Source organism: Grampus griseus, assembly GCF_964374135.1.
Source record: "Grampus griseus genome assembly, chromosome: 3".
NCBI classification, from domain to species: Eukaryota; Metazoa; Chordata; class Mammalia; order Artiodactyla; family Delphinidae; genus Grampus; species Grampus griseus.
In genome coordinates this window covers 59,067,533-59,090,460 of record NC_139019.1, presented here as the reverse complement: position 1 = coordinate 59,090,460, position 22,928 = coordinate 59,067,533, and the positions used below count along the sequence as shown (strand labels likewise).

The window sequence follows — 22,928 nt, the reverse complement described above, 5'->3', positions numbered from 1 at the left end:
TGGCTTCTCTTGTTGTGGAGCACAAGCTCTAGGCTCCCGGGCTTCAGTAGTTGTGGCACGTGGGCTCAGTAGTTGTGGCTTGCAGTCTCTAGAGCACAGGCTCAGTAGTTGTGGAGCATGGACCTAGTTGCTCCGTGGCATGTGGGATCTTCCCGGACCAGGGCTCGAACCTATGTCCCCTGCACTGGCAGGCAGATTCTTAACCACTGTGCCACCAGGGACGTCCCTAAGATGGTGCATTTCTAACAAGCTCCCAGGTGATGGTTCAGAAGCCATACTTTGAATAGCAAGGTTTTAAATAGTTGCTGGAACAGCTCTCCATGTGCTACTGAACTTCTCGAGATGTTTTGAAAGGCTCAGCCTGTGTGACTGAGAGAGACACCTATTGAGCCTTTCCCACATCGTACCTATGACTAATGGAAATGTCTCCTTTTATATGAAGCATAAGACCCAATTTTAGCAACATGTATTCATTTTATAGCCACTCTTATAGCAACGACAGTATGTAACTGATAAATCAATAAAAATTGATTTTTATTTTGGTGATGTTAATGGCCTCTAAATAAAACAAAGTAATCCAGAAATGGCAGTTTTTCTGCTATTTAAAATATAATGGAGAAAATGACAGTTTTTCTGAAACAGTTTGAGAAAACTAAGCTGAGTATTCACATATGTGGAGAAATTATGGTCATGAGAGTTTTGTGGCATCTATATTTTCTCCATTATTTGGAACCTTAAATTCTAGAAGTAATCTTTTAGTATAATTTCTATCATTTTTCTCCAGGGAACAGGTTTCATACTTCTAATCGTGGCGTTAAGTCCATTGGAGTAATGTACCACCAACCATTTAAAAATTGTCCTATGTTCAGTTAACCATACTGTTACCCAGTTTTTTAATACTGTTATCCAGTTTTTTTATAACATGATTATTTGGTCTTTTTATTTATGCCAGTCAGTAGGGTGAAAAGGGATCAGTCTTAGCAATTTGTTGTAAGGTGGCTGTTGTGATGAATGATTTGGAGGAAGAAAACATCAACTCCAATGGTTTCCACTGTTCATCTCTATCTAAATAATATCCCAGTCCTGTGGCTCAGCCTAGGCCATAGTCCTGCATTTCCTTTTTGTCTGATCCACCTTAATATGGATATTTAAGTCCTTGAGTAAACAAAGGAACTGTTTATTAATGAATGAGACCTAAAAAATATTTTAATGACACTAAGGTTTCATACAAAGTAACTTAAAATAGGGAAAAAAATCATGTCCTTAGTATGGTGAATGTGAACTAAGAAGAGCTGTGACTGTTGAACTTGCAGATGTTTTCATTAGTGGATTTTTTTTTAATAGCTCTTATGTTGATTGTTCTGATTTTTAAAAATTTTTTCTTAATTTCAGTGTCATTTTATGCAGCGGTATTAAGGAACAGACTACTTAATTGTCAGTATATTTATTTTTCAGACAAACATCATATCTGAACTAAGTAAATGGAGACTTAACTTTATTGACTGGCACCGAATGGAAATGAAAAAAGAGAGAGAAAAGCATGCAGCAGATATAAAACAACTGAGCAGCCAGATCAACAGCTTGAAGGAGCTGCAAAAAACCTATGAAGTCTCCATTGGGAGAAAAGATGAGGTCTTCTTTTTCATACTGCTTTTTAACTGAGATTCAGTAAATGTCTTGCTGGGTAATAAATGCCAGGAACTGATTGTTTAGATCATTACAAGATACAAAGGGAATATCATTTCAGAAACTGGTAGAAAAATAGATGCATAGAAACAAGATTTATTCTTCACATTAAATGTGCCAGGATCACGTCATTTTATCTTTGCCATCACGTTTTGTGTGCTCTAAGAGTGCATATTAAGTGTGGGAACACTAGTCTTTTCTTCCCAATCTTTTCTTCCTAACTGCCCTTAACAGAATGTCAGGGAACCAGCATTACCCACATTTTCAACCATCCTTTCGGAGGGGCATAAGTATCCCACATTCTATCTGTTATATGTCTTTATTCATTAATGAAGTCCTTCATTTTGTTGATAAGCACAAGAGCACTGTTTATTTCACTTTCTGTCAGCCTCTTAAGAACTTGAGAGTAGGGTTCAAATCTGGGCTAATTTTGTGCTTCCCAACAGCACCTTGAACAAAGCAGATGGGCAGCAAATCTGTAGCTCCCCCAGGAGGATGGTGACCTTCAGAGAAGAGGGACTCACAGCAGACACCTCAGCTACTTGTCTGCAGATGCAGCACTCACTGTTTTAATGAACTAGATAAGATTATTGGTTTTTTTAAATATACTTTTTTGGGGGTGTTATAGGGTGCAATGTAAAATTGATCATTTTACGTAGTTTGCTTTTTTGAAACAATAGATACTAATGTCAGTCATTTTCTCTATTACCCTCAAAATTCTCTCCTAAGGTTTTAAAATATTTTATTAAATTTAATTTTTTTATTTCAAAAGTGTCACACGCAAAAAGAGTATATATGCATGTCCAGTTTTTGAAAATAAAGTGAACAGCCATGTGCCACTACACAGTTTAATGGACTATTACTAGTATCTTAGAATTCCTGCCCTTTTCCACTTTTGAAAATTATTTAAAGAACCAGACTCTCTCTCAGTAAATATGCCTAATTTACCAAATCTCTTTTTAATGGGACCATTTTTAGATACATATTTCAGTTACTCAGTTCTTTATAAGAAAGAATATTGGGCTTCTCTGGTGGCACAGTGGTTGAGAGTCCGCCTGCTGATGCAGGGGACGCGGGTTCATGACCCAGTCTGGGAAGATCCCACATGCCGTGGAGCGGCTGGGCCCGTGAGCCATGGCTGCTGGGCCTGCGTGTCCGGAGCCTGTGCTCCACAACGGCAGAGGCCACAGCAGTGAGAGGCCCGTGTACCGCAAAAAAAAAAAAAAAAAAAAAAATTATTTCAGGATTTAAAAGCCTTCATAGATTTTTTTTTTAAAGAACAGGAATAATATCACTGAAAAAGTACATCAAAGTGTAACAATTATTTGCTTTTATGAGTTTGTTGAATCCAGAAAATCATTAAACAATTATTGAGAAACTTCTAATCCAAGGTATTGAAGGTATTTAGGGGCTAGAAAGATATTTTAAACCTGGTCTCTGCCTTCAAGTCTAGTGAATAAAAACATTTTGTATACGTAGTAAAACTCTCAAATGTATGGTTGTTTTTCTTGAATTAAATTCCAGTGATCATATTAATTTTCATATACTGTATATAAACATTTTATTGATTATTACCAGGATACACATAATGAAGATTTCTTTCCTCTTTTGTTCCCCTTCATTCATTGATAAGTAGTGTATTCATATGGGAAAGTTTTTTAATGAGGTTAAGTAGATGAATACAGTAGTGATCCATAAGTATTCTCTGTAGCATTTTTTGATATATAAAAAAAACCTTTTACTAATTGCTGTTTACAGGTGATTTCTAGCTTGTCTCATGCCATAGGCAAGCAAAAGGAAAGGATAGAGTTGATGAGAACATTCTTCCGCTGGCAAATCAGCCATGTCAAATCCAGACAGGACGTAAGTGTGAAAAAGAAAAGCTGACTGACACTTATTAGACTTCTGAACTCAGAAGCATTTAGAATCATGTATTAGAACTCTTGTTCAAGTCAAAGAAAGATTTTTTTTAGTAAGTCAAAATGAATTAACAATTTAATGTTACTCTTGTTTTAAAGGAACTTGATTTTTGGTATGGCTTGGGAAAAAATACTTCTTATATTTTATAGACTTATTGATATATCATTTTCTACTTCATAGTAGGTTAGTAAGAACTGTACCTAAATTACAGATGTCCTGGTGGTGGAATCCCCTTTAACAAATTTGACTTCAGATGTAATCACATGAATTTATCACCTTTAGCATATCATATGCTTCCTATATTAGTTCTACTTCTAAAATACCTGAATATATCATCTTCATAAAGAGGCAATACTATAATTATAAAATTGCATGTTTGTTGCATAACTTGCCTTAATAAGAATTAAAGAAATTCATGTCCATAAGCTTTTTAAAAATTATCCTTTGTTTATATATAATTTAAACTTGAATATCTTTTAATTAAGTGAGCTGAATCAGCCGCATAGCACAGGGAGATCAGCTCGGTGCTTTGTGACCACCTAGAGGGGAGGGTGGGAGGGAGGGAGACGCAAGAGGGAGGAGATATGGGGATATATGTATATGTATAACTGATTCACTTTGTTATAAAGCAGAAACTAACACACCATTGTAAAGCAATTATACTCCAATAAAAATGTTAAAAAGTGAGCTGAATCAGTATATCAGTATAAATATAAGCTGAGAATAGTAAGTTATTGTATCAGAAGTAGAAAAGTATGAAAGTATATATGTATCCCACAAGAAGGCAGAATACAGAGACTCAAAGAGTGTAGGGGATGGAGATTATATATATATATATAATTTTTTTATATATGATGCCCATGTGAGTCATGGAGTAATCTTTGTGCATTTAGTTCCAAGAGATTAATATTTAAGGAAAAGGCTGTTACTGTCATGGAATAGGATTTCTCCTTTAAGAATACTTATTAGTGCTTCTTTTTTAAAATTAATCCCAATAGATTAAATCTACATTAACCATATTTAAAAGAGCTATTTAAAACTGAGTCATATTTTGAAAGTTATTTATTGGGTGACATAATGAGAATATGTTCAACTGTTAGTTGAAATAGTTGAAGTTGCCATCAGTTTTTGAATAAAAAAATTTTTTAAGAAAATCAAAAATTGGATATGCTCCTTCAAAAGAATTTAAATTCATAAATTCATTGATAAAAGAAGAATAGCATATGTTCCTACTAGGATCATTTTGGTACTAAATATGATGGTAAAGTATGTAAATTAAATTAATCTGCTTATGGTGGTGGCCACCAAGCTGTAGAGAAAGCAGGGCCATCTGGAGCCACAGTCACCACCCTTTCTGCCTTCCAGCTCCTAGCCCTGTTTTCAGCTAAAAGGTCATGCGAATTCATAACCAAGATGGCAAGGGGCAAGTTAACTCATTTTCTTTCATTTGTTTTTTGTTTTCCCCCTACCTTGATTAGTTGCATAAAGCAATGATGTAATGGATAAGAGCTTAGGCTCTGGAATGAGGCAAGGTTGGCTTTTCCCTTTCTGCCTGTGTGACCTAGGCAGGTTGCTTAACCTCTTTAAGCCTGTCCTCCCATCTGCACATGAGAAGAACACGATTACACAGTATTAAATGATAATGCATGTACCCTGCTTCCCGCAGGCTGATGTTTTTTGTTACTACTGCCAGTATATTTTACCAGTCCACTGTGTTTTTGAGGTTGTATATTACTTTCGTTTAGGTTTATGAAAGTAAACTAGCTGACCAGTACTTCCAGAGAACTTTACTGAAGAAAGTCTGGAGAGGCTGGCGGGCCATAGTACAGAAGCAGTGGAAAGAAGTGGTGGAACGAGCTTGCCAAGCAAGAGCTGAGGAAGTCTGTGTCCAGATTTCCAATGACTATGAAGCCAAAGTTGCAGTGGTAAACTTTTTTTTTCACTTTTTTAATAAAAGTAAAAAAGATGAGTAGCATCACTCACTCTTAGTTTACAGTTAGGCAGAGTAACCCATTTCTCCAATTTCATTCAGTGCAGTGTGGGTTCAAATGAGACTACTGGGAACGAACAGTACTAGTCAGACTTACAGACTTATTTGTTCTTTTAAGTAGTTATAACTTTGACCTCCAAACCTGTGTTAAATCTCTTGCATGTACATTTCTCTTGGAAATGTAAATCAGCCACAGATCCTTACATCTCTAAGAAAGCATACTTTCTTAGGCTTCTTTTGGCCTTTATTTAGCCAGAAATAAAGACCAAAAACAAAAGTGTTTATCCTGATGTTATTTTAAGTGTACTGTGTTTTTATAATGTTGGTATAAAGTGTTTGTATATAAATTGAAGTTATTTAGACTTATAACAATAATATTAACATTGTTTCCATGGGAAAACGTTTGAGACCCAAAATGAAAATAAAACCATACTAAAGAATGCAGTAGGCCTCTTGAAATCAAATATTAAGAGGAAAAAAATTTTTTCATCATTATAACACTAAATTCTTAGTTTTATTATGCAAATAATTTTCTGCAATTGAAAATGACATGCAAAAACGCAGTCCCTTTTTTATTTTTTTTAATTTATTTTAATTTATTTTTATTTTTGGCTGCATTGGGTCTTCATTGTTGCGCTGGGCTTTCTCTAGTTGCAGAGAGCGGGGGCTGCTCTTCGTTGCGGTGCGCAGACTTCTCATTGCAGTGGCTTCTCTTGTTGCAGAGTACAGGCTCTAGGCGCAAGGGCTTCAGTAGTTGTGGTGCATGGGCTTAGTTGCTCTGCAGCATGTGGGATCTTCCCGGACCAGGGCTCGAACCCATGCCCCTTGCATCGGCAGGTGGATTCTTAACCACTGCGCCACCAGGGAAGTCCCATGCAGTCCCTTTAGATTTGGTCTGTGGGAAAGTGTTGTACCTAATGGCACTTTGCACTTTAAATTCTATAGATAACATCTAGTTAAAAAAAAAAAAAAAAAAACTGTTACTGTTGCAGGCGTTTAGTTATTTTTTTCTGAAGGGGTGAGGGCTGTTTGGGGCTCTTAATATATTTTGTTTAGTATCCTACATAAAAATTTTATGGTGAGAAATAACATCATTCTGTATAATTAGAACACATCAATCAGGATTGGGACTGGTGTAAAATTCCCTTTGTTTAAACCCTGACTTTATGGTTAGGAATGAAAATGGTTTGTTGATGGAGACAATAGAGGTTAGATGCATCTTTTAAAATAAATTGAGACACAGCAGAAGAGGTATGTGGTAAAGTGATTTTAGTATTTCACACAAAAATAACTTCACAGTATAAGTCTCTTTTTTTTTTTAAACAATAGATATTCTTCCTTGTGTCTCAATTTTTTCTCTTCTTTTTAAAAATTTTCCTGATTTTAGTTATCTGGAGCTTTGGAAAATGCAAAAGCTGAGATCCAAAGGATGCAGCATGAAAAAGAGCACTTTGAAGATTCCATGAAGAAAGCTTTCATGAGGGGTGTATGTGCATTAAATCTTGAAGCCATGACTATATTTCAAAGCAGAGGTGATACAGGTTAGTATTTTGTTTAAGATTCTCTGCTTACTTTCAAAAAGGGTTTGAGGAGATTTCAGTGATTGGTGTGGTCTGCAGTACTGATTTTCTGCAGTACCTATGTCTTATCCAGGCACTGCTATTTTTAATATCATGGTGTTATATTCAGTTTTAAATCTGCCATGAAAATTCTCTCAGTCATGGTTACTTACAGTATCTTATATCTGATCAAGTAAACTGTTAACTCAAGTATTTAGGCTCAATGTTATAATAATGCTTTGAATGTATAACATTATTTTAAGGCTCTTTTAACTATAATGGTAATGCCTTTAAGTATAAAATTTCATTTCTGTTTTTTTCTAAGTAGCCAAATTCCTTAGACTGTTTTCATTATTAAATATTTCTTGTCTATTCATGGTTTCCCATTTTTTAAAAATTGCTTGTCTTCCAGTGCAAGAGAGTCCTCAACTAGAACTCATTTTCAACAAGTATACATATCGGCCTATCTATAGAAGTTGAGTAAAATAATTCTATGTCAAGAAAGGTCCATGTATTGGCTAGGATCTGAGTGGCTTTTGTCATCCACATGGCTTAGAACAGCTTTGCCACCAATTTACAAGAAGGCCTATTTTCCTCACTGGGTTTTAGTTTTCTTCTCTGAACAAAGAAGATAATATAAATCTTCCTTACCTGCTTCATAGAGGATTCTTGTGAGAATGCAGTGAAATATAATTGAAAGCACTTTAAAAGACAAAAAATACTTAAACATGTAAGAGGATACTCATGATATAATTACTGCAGTCTTAAGTCAGCCTCCAAAGTTTCATGTACACATTGAACATTTTTGCAGTATTTCCTCATATTAAATCCTGTTTGAAACTCAGTTTATTTATTGAGACAATTTCATTTTGTACCATCATTAATATGATTTCAGTCCTGTGAATAACTTGTCTGTGCTTGTTATGCCCTCATTTTAAAGCATCAATAAACAGTTTTTATTTCAATTGTGCACGCTATAGATGGTAGTGAGTTGAGGCAAATCGTTTTCTTTCTCAGACAGTCATGGTATGTGGCCCACATGCAAGTTAGAAACTTAGAATCATAGAATCTTGAAGCTGAATGGTTTATCTTGCTAATACCCAAATGAGTACTTGATTTCTCTAGTAAATCGTATTTTAATTGAGTATTAATGCTAAAAACAAACTTACCGTCCCCAATGATTGGATAGTCTGCTTTCGTTTGTAATTGTTAGCAAGTTGTATATATTAAATTGAAGAATTTAATTATCTACTTGTAACAGATACTGGGTTTCACAAGTACAGTGAGAAATTATAATCATTAGAACCTGCTACATTCAATTGCAAGAAATCTATTTCTCGTAACCTACTTAAGAAGGTTACGAATTTACTTAGGACAGAGTGTCTTACCACCTTAATAAATTTACTGTCTTAAATTTTAAATTCAAATACAGCTATGTCTCTTACAGGCATATATCCATAACAGGACTTGGAGAAAATGTATTCTGATAATTATACAACATGATTTATTTTGCTTCTATTGCTTTTAAGTCTACTGTCATCTGCAGCTAATGCCAGGTTATGGGATCCCAGCTGTTTTCAGTGGCCTTGTGCTTTGTTTCGTTTTGTTTAATTTTGGCTGTGCCGTGCGGCATGTGGGATCTTAGTTCCCCGACCAGGGATCAAACCTGCACCCCCTGCATTGGAAGCACGGAGTCTTAACCACTGGACTGCCAGGGAAGTCCCCTTGTGCTTTGTTTACCATAACAATGGGTAATAAAGATAAACAGGACTAGTAAGACACATGTTAGCAGTACACACTAGTGTTGATGGAGCTACCAAAGGCAAAAGTTCAGTGTAATGTAATGCTGGATTTGCTCTGTGATATTTGTCTTGTGGCATTTTAATAACAGCTATTAAAATAAATTTTTAAAAATTCTCACAAGAGGGACTTCCCTGGTGGCACAGTGGTTAAGAATCCACCTGCCAATGCAGGGGACACGGGTTTGAGCCCTGGTCCGGGAAGATCCCACATGCTGCAGGGCAACTAAGCCCGTGTACAACAACTACTGAGCCTGCGCTCTAGAGCCTGCAGACCACAACTACTGAGCCCGCATGCCACAATTACTGAAGCCCACGCACCTAGAGCCCATGCTCTGCAACAAGAGAAGCCACCGCAATGAGAACCCCGCGAACCGCAACGAAGAGTAGCCCCTGCTCACCACAACTAGAGAAAGCCCGTGCACAGCAACGAAGACCCAAGGCAGCCAAAAATAAATTTTAAAAATAAATTCTCACAAGAAAAAAAAAATTACTTCCGGCCCCCTTAAAGCAATTTTTTTTTTGTTTGCGGTACGCGGGCCTCTCACTGTTGTGGCCTCTCCCGTTGCGGAGCACAGGCTCCGGACGCGCAGGCTCAGCGGCCATGGCTCACGGGCCCAGCCGCTCCGCGGCATGTGGGATCTTCCCGGACCGGGGCATCGGCAGGCGGACTCTCAACCACTGCGCCACCAGGGAAGCCAAAGCAATTGTTTTTTATAATGCAGATTTTAATGATACAGTGTTTCTAATGTACTGCTCTACTTGTTAGAGCAAAATAAATATATATTTTTTATCTCTTTTGATTCTCTGCTAGCCATAATCTGCAGTGCATCTCATGTTGTACAATATCCTAATCAATCTTATAGCTTAGATAAAAGTTTCTATGTGGTAGACAAAATATGTCAATACAAATGGCCTTTAAAGGGATACCTGCCAATTTTTAAAGTAGTTTTAGGAACAGTAGAAAAATGCTTTCCAACTGAAAAACATACCCAGTTAAAGTGAGAATTACTATACTGGTTCCACATAAGTCTGCCACCCACCTAAAAAAAGAGACAATCAGTCACTTTCTATGAAAAACATGTTAAAACTCAGTGTGTGTGTGTGTTTTGTTTTCAAAGCAAAAGTAGTATATGTTGAATTCATCTCTTTCATCAAATTATTTCAAAGGACCTATGCATTGTAATCCTCATTAAACTTTGTTAATGAAGTAACTATTGCTCTATTTTATGTAAAGATAGTCTAAGACAAGAACTTATACAGAAGTCCAAATTTCTGGATGGAACTTATACAGAAGTCCAAATTTCTGGAATTTCTGGAATGAGGACAACACGGAAAACCTTTTCAGCATAGGGCTACATAATGCCCTCTATTCATATATTCTGAAACATCTCAGTGACTGAATATTGAAATCCTCACCCTGATGTTTGGTACCAGGAAGATATAGTCTTTTTTTTTTTTATTTTATTTATTTTTGGCTGTTGGGTCTTCGTTGATGCACACGGGCTTTCTGTAGTTGCGGTGCGCGGGCTTCTTATTGCGGTGACTTCTCTTGTCGCGGAGCACAGGCTCTCGGTGTGTGGGCTTCAGTAATTGTGGCGCACAGGCTCTGTAGTTGTGGCCCACAGGCTTAGTTGCTCCGTGGCATATGGGATCTTCCCGGACCAGGGATCGAACCCGTGTCCCCTGCATTGGCAGGTGGATTCTTAACCACTGCGCCACCAGGGAAGCCCCGAAGATATAGTCTTAAATGGAAATTTTAACCAAATTCTAATGCTGGGGGGTGGAAATCTAGAATAGGACTCTTTATCCTGGCTTCTGGAAGCTGACATTATTTATTCCTTTGATCTAAGATTAAGGTTCAGTTTTGAGAGAAGGTTTCTATATATGTGTCACTAAAATCAGTTAAGTGTGCAAATATGCTCTTAATTCATGACATATAATCTACCTGCAAGAACTCATTTCTTTTACAGTATCAAAAGTAAAGATTTTAGTGTTACTTATTGATTTATTATTGTTTGCTGAAAAAATCAAGAATTAAAAATACATTGGTTTTGTTAGGCTAAGAGCAATAGATGGTAAATGAAGAGGGTATGGTGATATCAGAAAACTATTCTAAAGATCTAAATACCAGGCCATTTATCAGGATAGTTGTATTAAATAATGCAAAGAACATAAATCTTTAGGCACAATGTGACCATATTATTATAGTGGTTGTAAGGTCCCAGCTGAGTACATAATTTATTTTTTTACATAAGAGCAAATCATTCATTAGCTTTCACATGTTGAAGGAACTGGTCTGAAGTCTTTAGTGGTTAATGCTGACATTAACCAGTTAACACTGACCAACTGCATTAACCGAACAGTGTTAACCTATCCAGTATATGACACATTTCTACATTTCTGCTGGACCACATTTTGGAGATTATGTATTTTCATTGTTGGGAAGATAGAAGTAATCTTAACTTGGAAGAGTGTTAATGGAATTAATTTGTGATTTATAGGGACAGACTTCACAAATAATAAAAGGGAAGAGTATGGTCCTGGTGTTCAAGGAAAAGAACATTCTTCTCATTTGGATCCTTCAGCTCCTCCAATGCCCTCAGCAATTGCAGTGCCACCATCCCCACCAGCGGCAGCCCTGGGAGCCACCTGCACTGCTGCCTTTCCCTCTGCTGCTTCCATCACTCCTGCCAGGGCTGCTTCCACTTCCTCTGTTCACCTTCCTGTTTCTGCTCCTCATGGCGCTGCACCGACAGCTACAGCTTCCTCTACACAGGAAGAAATGGTCAGTACAGTTAACTCAGGTGCCTATGTTGGGAAAAAGTTTCCAAACTTGTTTGTATATTGGATATTTTGAACTCAGAACGTATTTTCCCATGGAGAAAAGAGTCTATGTGGTCTTTAGGCCAATCCACAGAAAATATTTAATACACAAAGTAGCTAAAACATGAATTTGTAATGAAAATAATACCTGAAACTTCTATTACAATAGTGATAATTAAACAAAAATGAAGAACTTATTAATTTTAAAGGAAATTAGTGGGTACTTTCAAGGGCTTAGGAGGCTAATGGCCTTTTTGTATATTCTTATTTAACTACAGCTTCCCTTTTCCTGGATGCAGACATATTAACACTACTCTGTAGTGACTCCATCTTGGTTAGGTTTTAAGTTTTCATTTATAATTGGAATGAAGATAGGAATTGTTTTTCCTAAAGTCACTAGCTGCTAATAGAGGAGTCCATAGAGGGGGAAGAGTACTGAATGAGGATGGCGTATTTGTGGGAGAATTTACCTGAAGTTAAATTAATCAAGCTATTAATATGCATACTGTGGTTCTGACTTCTCGGCCTCCTGTCATTAAACCTGTATTCTTCAGTGTCTCTCAAGTGAAGGGCACAGGGATACAGGTCAAGCTTATCAGACTCACCTCTGCACGGCTTTTTTTTTAAAAAAAACCCTATGCCCTTAGAGAAATGCAAATCAAAACTACAATGAGATACCATCTCACACCGGTCAGAATGGCCATCATCAAAAAATCTAGAAACAATAAATGCTGGAGAGGGTGTGGAGAAAAGGGAACACTCTTGCACTGCTGGTGGGAATGTGAATTGGTACAGCCACTATGGAGAACAGTATGGAGGTTCCTTAAAAAAACTACAAATAGAACTACCATATGACCCAGCAATCCCACTACTGGGCATATACCCTGAGAAAACCATAATTCAAAAAGAGTCATGTACCAAAATGTTCATTGCAGCTCTATTTACAATAGCCAGGAGATGGAAACAACCTAAGTGTCCATCATCGGATGAATGGATAAAGAAGATGTGGCACATATATACAATGGAATATTACTCATCCATAAAAAGAAACGAAATTGAGCTATTTGTAGTGAGGTGGATAGACCTAGAGTCTGTCATACAGAGTGAAGTAAGTCAGAAAGAGAAAGACAAATACCATGTGCTAACACATATATATGGAATCTAAGGAAAAAAAAATGTCATGAAGAACCTAGGGGCAAGACGGGAATAAAGACACAGACCTACTAGAGAATGGACTTGAGGATATGGGGAGGGGGAAGGGTAAGCTGTGACAAAGTGAGGGAGTGGCATGGACATATATACACTGCCAAACATAAGGTAGATAGCTAGTGGGAAGCAGCCGCATAGCACAGGGAGATCAGCTCGGTGGTTTGTGACCACCTAGAGGGGTGGGATGGGGAGGGTGGGAGGGAGGGAGATGCAAGAGGGAAGAGATATGGGAACATATGTATATGTATAACTGATTCACTTTGTTATAAAGCAGAAACTAACAAAAAAAATAAAATAAAAAATAAAAATTTTCCATATAATAAACATTATGTTTAAAAAACAAAAACCTTATGCCCTTCTTCCCTACTCTGGCTTGGATCTGGCACAAAGGCATGTACAGTTCTATAAAGGTGCTGGGATGATTCAGATTTGCTTGTCTCCCTCTCCTCCCTGACCCTAACCACTTACATGAGAGGAAGGAAGATGGCAGAGTAGGTTTTAGGTCTTAATTAAGATTTACAGGGGCTTCCCTGGAGGTCCAGTGGTTAAGAATCCGCCTTCCAACGCAGGGGACATGGGTTCGATCCCTGGCCAGGGAACTAAGATACCACATGCCATGGGGCAATTAAGCCTGCACGCCACAACTGCGGAGCCCACACGCCTCAACTAGAGAGAAGCCTATGTGCCTCAATGAAGATCCCGTGTGCCGCAACTAAGACCCAATGCAGCCAAAAAAAAAAAAAAAAAGAGTTACACAGGCCATTAGAAGGTACTGTAGAGCTAGGCAGCTCTCTGCAGCCAAGGGACGCATGAGTCAGCCAGACAGTTGGTCATCTGAAGTATTCCAGCCTTTTGCTTTTCTTTTTTTTTAAATTTAGTTTTGTCTCGTTGGGTCTTTGTTGCTGTGCGCGGGCTTTCTCTAGTTGTGGTGAGCAGGGGCTACTCTGCATTGCGGTGTGCGGGCTTCTCTTGTTGCGGAGCATGGGCTCTAGGCGCGCGGGCTTCAGTAGTTGTGGCACGTGGGCTCAGTAGTTGTGGCGCACAGGCTTAGTTGCTCCACGGCATGTGGGATCTTCCCGGACTAGGGCTCGAACCCATGTCCCCTGCATTGGCAGACGGATTCTTAACCACTGCACCACCAGGGAAGTCCCTTGAATTTCTGCCTTTTGGAAGCTACTAACTTTGGGGAAAAATATGTTGAGATCTGCTATTTTGCATATCTTAAATATGACTTAAGAGAAATTTGAATGTGTGTGGGAGTTTTGATTTAGAAATAAGACACTAAAATTCAACCCTGACATGCGTTCAGGCTGTGTTTATTTTTCATGATTACACATTTCGAAGTGTGATCCTATACTGATGATCTCATTTAAATAAACACAGTGAGTATTTATTTCTGGTTTGTCATTCATGCTGCATATCCAGATAACACATAGAGCTAGATTTTTCAAAATTCCCTTCTTAAAATATGACTGCACCACTTGTACATCTGGGTTTGTATCTGAATCTGAACATGCATAACGAGAACCAAATGAATGAGTGTACTTACCACCCTTTTTATTTTTTGAAACAATTTGGTCACCTGAGATAATTTTGAAGTCTTTGAAACCTGAAAAACACAATATTATATAGACAGCCCTTCTTCCCCCACCCCTCCAGCTACATCTTGCTCCTTCAAAACAGACACCCATTCAATTTCATTCACATAAGTACAGCATTTAGGGTTAGAGAGAAAGGAGAATCACAAGTAAATCAATCTGTAAGTGCCATGCTAGTTTTCTTCCTTTCTTATTTAATTAAAATACTCAGATTTACCTCAAATATGTCTTCTTGTTTTTAAAAAGAACCATATTGACAAAAGCAAAAACAAATACATTACTTGGATTACTTACCTTACATGAAAGCATTATTGTTGGGAACAGGAAAAGAGAGATTTGTGATCCAGGCCTGGCTACCTTTCTCTTCATTTGAATCACAAAGGATTCCTATGAACATTCAAAACTTTTTCTAGTCTTCTTCAGTAATTTCCAGTACCTAAAAGGAGGTGTGTGTAGAAAGTAAACTGCAGAGAATCAGGAGACAAATAACTGGAGAAGGGAGGATTACCATTCTAGTGAAAGAATATTTTCATCTGTGAAATTATTTCCTTTCTGCAGACATCAGTATGTTAAATATCAGAATTTCATGGTGGAAAATATTTTCAAAAAACATGTGCTCGCTTCGGCAGCACGTTTACTGAAAAAATATATATATTAGGCAGTTATACAAGCAAATGTACTATTGCAGTTCACAAAGTTGAACAACAGATGGCACTTCAGTTTTTCTAACTCCATTTGAAATAATCGAGGGGTTTTAATTGGATTTTTAAGCTATTCAGTAAAGTTCCTCTTCTAACTTTGCTCTTCATCTGAACAGAAAGTGAAAGGCTAGCATTAGTCAGTTGGGCCTGCTCTCCCTGTTTCATACATGAGGAAATTGAGGCTTAGGGAGAGTAACTTGCCAGTGGACACAATTACTAATGCAATTGTAATTCAGACTTTGACAGTCTGGCTTCAGAGCCCTGTACTCAACCAATAATCTGCATTGTTTCCATGTCAGATATTAAGATACAAATATTGGGGCTTTTTAAATATGCCATTTCCCTTTTTCTTATTCCTTTTGATTTTTGCCCCGCTAATGTAATTAGTTGATCATGAAAAAAAAAAATGAGTACATGTACTACTCTTGACGTAAATGTAATCTTTCTGGTGTATTGTCCAGCGGTAAGCAACAAAAACTGTAAAACCTGACATTACCTTTTGATATGATCATCTCGCTTTTTGCAATACATTCTACAAATAACTTTCAAAGGAAAAGGAAAATCCAGGAATTCCTTGGTGGTCCAGTGGTTAGGGCTCTGTGCTTTCACTGCTGAGGGCCCGGGTTCCATCCCTGGTCAGGGAAGTAAGATCCCACAAGCCGCGTGGTACAGCCAAAAAAAAAAAAAGAAAGAAAAATCCTTTTTTTTTTTTTTTTTTAATTACAAAAGTTTGCTATATATAATAGGAAAAGAACTGGGACAGTTAAACTGCAGTTTGTTGATATAAAAACCTCTCATTAAAAATGGTAGCTTGTCTCATGTATAAAATAGATAATAAGAACCTGCTGTATAAAAATAAAATTCAAAAAAAATGATAGCTGGTCTCTATTCATGAAAAAAAGTATATTAACAATGCCATAAGAAAAAGGGGAGGACACAAAAGCATATGAGTAATGATGATTTATCCATAAGGGTCAGAAGTTCATAAAACAGATTAGCGGTTCAAGAATTAGGGATTGTTTGGGAAGGGAAATGGGTATGACTCTAAAGAAAGGACAGCACGAGGGAGAGCTTTGTGGTGATGGAATAGTTCTGTATCTTGATTGCAGTGATAGTTACAGGAATCTACACATGTGATAAAGTGACATAGATCTATACCCAGGCATCATTCCAACATCAGCTTCCTGGTTTTGACATTGTAATTACATAAGATATAATCATTGCAGGAAACTGGGTGAAGAATACACAGGACCTCTCTATGCTCTCTTTGCAACTTCCTATGAATCTATAATTATTTCAGAATAAAGTTTTAGAAGTTCCTAAAATCCTATAAAATAGTTGGCATACCAAGGTTAAAGGGGTGTTTGGGGTGCTTGGTTTTATGTTTTGCTTTTTGCCTTATTGTTTAAAAATTTTTCCCCATGTTAGAGTTGGTTGCATAGACAATTATTTTAAGTGCCTGTGTATTTTCTTTATAAGTTATAGAAGCAAAAGTACCATAAATTTTGCCATGGATTTTCTACCAACTGAATATTTTTTTGTTTTTTAGTATGGGCCCAGGGTTGTGACATCAGCACAACAGAAAGCTGGAAGAACAATCACAGCCCGGATCACAGGGAAATGTGATTTTGCTTCAAAAAATAGAATCAGTAGCAGTTTAGCTATAATGGGAGTTTCTCCTCCCATGAGCTCCGTCGTTGTGGAAAAACATCATCCGGTCACAGTGGTGAGTCTGCATTTGATAACTTCTTGTCAAAAATTCTTCTTCCTGAGAGTTGATAGACTAATAAACACTTAAATGACATGTTGAGGAGAAGATCAAAATCCATGATGACTGGTACTTATTCTACCTTTACTATTACAGTCTTTATATACTTATAATTATCACACCTGCTTTAAATCTACCTTTCCTATTTTAGGAAATTAATTTCAGAAACATTGTTTCTTCTCAATAGTATAAAAATTATCAAATACAATTAATCCAGTGTATTGATGGCCAAAAGGGTAAAGTATATAAATGATTTCTCATTAATTTAAAAAAAATGACAAAAACTGTTTACTCATTAAGTGCTGTCCATGTAGCAGATTTTTTACTCTAAGAAACACCTACTTTTATGGTTTTTAAGTTTTCCTCCTTTTTTTTATTTTTTGAAGTCTTATTTTCAAATATAATTGTCAACGTATTTCTAATTTGGAAAAAAATCAGGTTGCAATAAATTCACGTGATATAAAGTACATGGAATTTAAGCCAAAAAAAAAAACCCCTGAGTTAGTGCCTCAGTTTCACTACTTACTGCCTTTGTGATCGTATACAAATCAAGTAAATATTTGAGCCTCCATTTTTTCACGTGTAAAACGGGAGCAATAAGAGTACTTAGCTCCTAGAGTTATTGTCAGGATTCAGGATTAAATAAGATAACATGAAAATTAAATGAGCTGTATAAAGGCACTTTGTAAATTGTAAAGCCATAAGCAAATTTAACTTAATAAAAGTTACTAGAGGGCGTCCCTGGTGGCGCAGTGGTTGAGAGTCCGCCTGCCGATGCAGGGGACACGGGTTCGTGCCCTTGTCCGGGAAGATCCCACATGCTGCGGAGCGGCTGGGCCCGTGAGCCATGGCCGCTGAGCCTGTGCGTCCGGAGCCTGTGCTCCGCAACGGGAGAGGCCACAACAGTGAGAAGCCCGCGTACTGCAAAAACAACAACAAAAAAGTTACTAGAGAAGGATACATGGGATATCTCTGTGTTATTTCTTACAATCGCATATGAATCAACAATTGTCTCAAAAAGTTTAATTTCTAAAAGTTACAAGAACACATCCCTAAAGAGAAACAACGATTGATTTTAAAGAAGAATGTCCTCTATATAAATTCTGAGTGTTAAGCAACATTCCTGTCTGCTTAATATGTCAAAAAGATAAAAGGAATGATTTTAAATCCTTTTCCTTCTGAACACTAGATTGTTACTAGATGATTAAGTCAAAAGAAGCTGGATTGATTGTTTAAATTTAGCTTCAGGTAAAGTGTGACCACAGTGAAGTGGCAGACTGAGATGGAGGTACCAAGTCCAAACTGAACACATCGAGGGTAGAGGATCATCTTAGCCTTCATAGGTTGGACAGCCTCTGAAAGTCCTTAGATGACTTCTCCCCATATTTTTGAAAATGTGAGATTAGGTATCAAAGATGAGAAGAAATGAACTCATTTCTATTTTTATCAGCACATATGATGTTTATAAAGGGATAGGGGGAGAGAGACTGTCCGTTCATAAGGTAAGGAAGATATAAAGACAGCACATGTGTTTATTTTTAATTCAGACAACCTGTTTTTTTGTATTGATTGGAATGATATTTTACAGAATAAAAACCAAGGAACTAAAGACTTACAACCCCTGTTTCTGATATTTATCTCTCAAACTGCCCTTCGTTTATTTAGTATGTTCAGTTACTCTTCAGTAATTGGGCACGAATTCAATAGCCATAAACTGCTTCCATTGTTACCTACTTTGGATTGTGTAGCAGGCACAGTGGCAGTCCTCTGTGCTATTTTTATTTTTCATTTTATCCCAGGATCCTAAGAACTAGAACTACTAGAGACAATTACTAATAAACCATTCATCAGATTTCTGACACTTGAGCTCCATCTGCTGGATAATTGCTTGCTCCTAGTGCTACTTCATCCTGTGCCATGTTTTGTAGATCATGATGCCAGTGGTACCATGAATCTGTTTCTACAGGTTCTCTTGCCCATCATCCCTAAGGAGAAATAGCTCTTTTGTCAGGGTCAGGTTAGGTGGTTAGCAACTAAAATTTCATCTTAGTTGCAAGAATCTCTCCCATTTGTAATGGTTATTCAGTTATTTACGTACGAAGAAACATTTATATAAAACACTCTAAGAAAAGAGGTTATTTCTCCTTTTCTTTAAAGAGAAAATCTTATTAAAGCAGAATCTGACATGAGGATCTTTGTTTAAAGAGATTTCATTCATTTTTTTTTAAGCAAAAGCTGTATCGTAGAGCTTTTGAAATACACAGTGAATGTTTTGATATAATATATATAATTTTACTTCAAGTATTTTAAAGATGACTTTTCTAAGTGGAAGACCCTAATAGGAATCTACATGTACTAATGTTTGTTGGGTTAAGTTATAGACAATGAAATGATATTTAGTATGTATAATTTTATGGAATTGTTGAAGCATATTTTTGCCTTTTCAGCAAACCATTCCGCAAGCTACTGCAGCAAAATATCCCCGGACCATTCACCCTGAAAGTAGTACCTCAGCTTCCAGATCTCTCGGAACCAGATCAACTCACACCCAGTCTCTCACAAGCATTCAGTCCATAAAAGTGGTTGACTAAAATGAATATGTTCCTAGTGAGGTTGTTGAATTCTTCTGGCTTTACTAAGAATTAGAAATTTTTAGTTTTTAAAATTTCATATTCTTAGAACATCATGGATACATCATATTAATTTCCTCAAAATTACAAGAGACTTTTTCAAGCGGTACCATCCTTTGTAACTATATGTAGGATTATTTTAATGTGATTTTTTATTTAAGCAATTAAGTAAAACTTTTTTAAATTAAAAAAGAAACTAAAAAAAAAAGAAACTAGCCTTAATTTTTTTAATAGGTTCAACCTGTGACCGATTATATCATCAAAGTATATAAATCCTGTTTTTGCAGTGTTATTTCCAAAAGGCTAAATCATTTGCAATGTTACCAAGTAAACTTTGAGAGAGAACTTTACTAAAAAAATTATTTAAACTCATAGAAACTAAGGTATTTTTATTTGAAAATTAAAAAAATAAAAGCCCAGAGTAATATCACAAAGTTTTTTTGTGACTTTAATATATTAGTCCTCATTTTTGGGGGGCTCTAACAATTAAAAATAGGGGGGGAAATAGCAATACCTATGAATAGTTTTTAATGTTAAAAGGGAAGAAATATTTTACTAGCACAATAACAGAGTTACAGAAACATCAGAAAGAAATTTCCTACTGGGACTTCCCTGGCGGTCCAGTGGTGGCTCTAGAAGCCACCACAATGAGAAGCCCGCACACTACAACGAAGAGAACAGCCCTTGCTCGCCGCAACTAGAGAGAGCCTGTGTGCAGCAATGAAGACCCAATGCCGCCAAAAATAAATAAATAAAATAAATTTAAATCACAGATCAATAGGTTTTTTTTAAAAAAAAGATTATTGTAAGCATCTTTTAAAGCTTTATCTAAACTCTAGAAATTGTATATTGTCTACAGCACCAAGTAATTAGTGTTAGCCTAATTCAACTTAACTTCTTCCAATGCAGGGGGTGTGGGTTCAATCCCTGGTTGGGAAGCTAAGATCCCACATGCCTCGTGGCCAAAAAACCAAAACAGAAAACAGAAGCAATATTGTAACAAATTCAATAGAGAAAGACCTTAAGAATGGTTCACATCAAAAAAAATCTTTAAAAAAAAAAAGAAATTTCCTGTTAGGATGATCCTATTTCAAATGTTCTTTCTTACCTTTTTGAAACTCTATAGCATTGAACCTTTTTTTGCTCTGAACATCCAAACATTGTCCTGTGATGGTACAGCCCTGGACAATTCAGCAATTCAGGCCTTCCAGGCCTGGCAGACACTTTTTAATGCCTGGCCAATAGGAAGAAACCATCTGGGCAAACAGATTTAGGAGAACAAGACCAGGCTTCTAATGCTTTTATTGCTGGCTGACTGTGTTATCTAGGGCCAGACACTTAAATTAATCTCAGGGTCCTCATCTGTGAAATAATGAGATCTACCTACCCTACCTATTTTCCAAAGTACTTATGGCTCACATAAAAGTGAGTGGATTCTGAGGAACTTGTGAACAGCCTCAGTTTCCGTATCTTTAACAGAAGTGGATGGTTTCAGCCTCTTTCAGTCTGAACATGACCTAGCCCTGTGCTCTAACTTTACTATTGGAAATAGTTTTTCTTATTGCCTCATGTTGTAATAGGACATGAGAGAATAAATGTGAGACTGGCAAATATCCCATTTTCTAAAGGACACACCAAGGCTTTTTTGAACTATAAAAGTATCTGGCTGTGTCCTAAAGAGTATTAGATCCTTCTTATGCAGTGCTTCTTTTGGATTGTGGCCAGCTACCACTGGTGGCAAATAGCTCTTCTTGGGTTTCAATAAGCACAAATCAACAGCACTTCATCTCCTGCTGCCTGTACCACGGGCATGCTCCTCCCCAGAGCTTCCCTGTCCACTCAGAGAGTTGAGATACCGGCAGGCTCCACTCATATGCAGCCTGGAATTAACATCCCATTGGGGTAAACAGATCAATTCTTACTTTCTCCCCATATGAATTGTCCTGAATTAGTCCATTCTTGAGGTCAAATAATCAGTTGTTCCTGATACCAAGTGTTGGCCAATTTGGTAAATCACGCTGGTCTTGGCTCTCCCTTCCCCATCTCACTTCCTTTTTCCTTCACTCCTGCTTCCTTGGATCTACACTCCTGAAAAAAGCAGTTGCTCATAAACTGTGGTCTTGGGCTCTGCTTTTTAAGGAACTTACATGACAACAGGGAATGGTTTTCAGTAAGCAGCTTCCCTGGTGGCGCAGGGGTTAAGAGTCCACCTGCCAATGCAGGGGACACGGGTTCAAGCCCTGGTGTGGGAAGATCCCACATGCCACGGAGCAACTAAGCCTGTGCGCCACAACTACTGAGCCTGGGCTCTAGAAGCCACCACAATGAGAGGCCCGCACACCACAACGAAGAGAACAGCCCCCACTCGCCCCAACTAGAGAGAGCCCATGCATAGCAACGAAGACCCAATGCAGCCAAAAATAAATAAAATAAATTTAAATCACAGATCAATAGGTTTTTTTTAAAAAAAGAATATTGTAAGCATCTTTTAAAGCTTTATCTAAACTCTAGAAATTGTATATTGTCTATAGCACCAAGTAATCAGTGTTAGCCTAATTCAACTTAAATTCAACAATTAAAACAGTTAAACAGTAAGAGTATGTATTCATATTTGTTTATTATTGCATAAAGAGGTTACCCAGATTTTGAAGCAAGGTCAGTGGAAACTGGTCATACTGAAGAACAGGTGGGGACAATGCTTTTCACTAAATACCTTTCTAAAAACTTTTTATAATCATGTGAACATATTACCTGTTTTAAAATTAAGCTTACCATTTACAATCAGCATGAGATGAAGATGGAGAACTATAAATTCATGATATAATAAATGGACTGAAATTGCTCGTGATTTTATTTCTGGGCTTATAGACTTAGAGTCAGAATTTGATAATGGAGAGCCTTAAATTATAATGAACAGGTGCACATAAGCTGATAGAAATTGATACTTGATTTCATATTTCAGAACTTTCTCAGATTACAAAAATAATGTGTGGTTAATATTTTAAGAAATATTGGAAAGTACCAAAAGTACAAAGATAATGAAAATCACCTGTAATTACATCACCAAGAGATTAAAAAACATTGGTGCATACACCTCTGGTCTTTTCTTAAGTGATATATTACACATAGGTGTTATTTAAAGCCAACAGTAACTGAATTTCCAAAGCAAGTTTCTCTTATGAAACAAATAACGGTTAATGATTTAAATGCTATGGATATGAGGTTAGGCATTTCATAGACAT

At 37.0% G+C, this 22,928-nt stretch overlaps 1 protein-coding gene across 3 annotated transcripts in view; it reads left to right on the top strand.

Annotated features, from left to right (window-relative positions):
• POC5 (POC5 centriolar protein) overlaps positions 1 to 22,928 on the top strand; it is a 36,460-nt gene extending 13,532 nt beyond the window's left edge. For all 3 annotated transcript variants that reach the window (XM_082652319.1, XM_082652317.1, XM_082652318.1), the window contains exons 6-12: positions 1,456 to 1,632; positions 3,445 to 3,549; positions 5,352 to 5,531; positions 6,984 to 7,137; positions 11,459 to 11,742; positions 16,838 to 17,014; positions 19,504 to 22,928. In XM_082652319.1, coding sequence (XP_082508445.1) covers positions 1,456 to 1,632; positions 3,445 to 3,549; positions 5,352 to 5,531; positions 6,984 to 7,137; positions 11,459 to 11,742; positions 16,838 to 17,014; positions 19,504 to 19,647 — 1,221 coding nt within the window. In that variant the 3' untranslated portion in view covers positions 19,648 to 22,928. The remainder of the gene's footprint in view (positions 1 to 1,455; positions 1,633 to 3,444; positions 3,550 to 5,351; positions 5,532 to 6,983; positions 7,138 to 11,458; positions 11,743 to 16,837; positions 17,015 to 19,503) is intronic.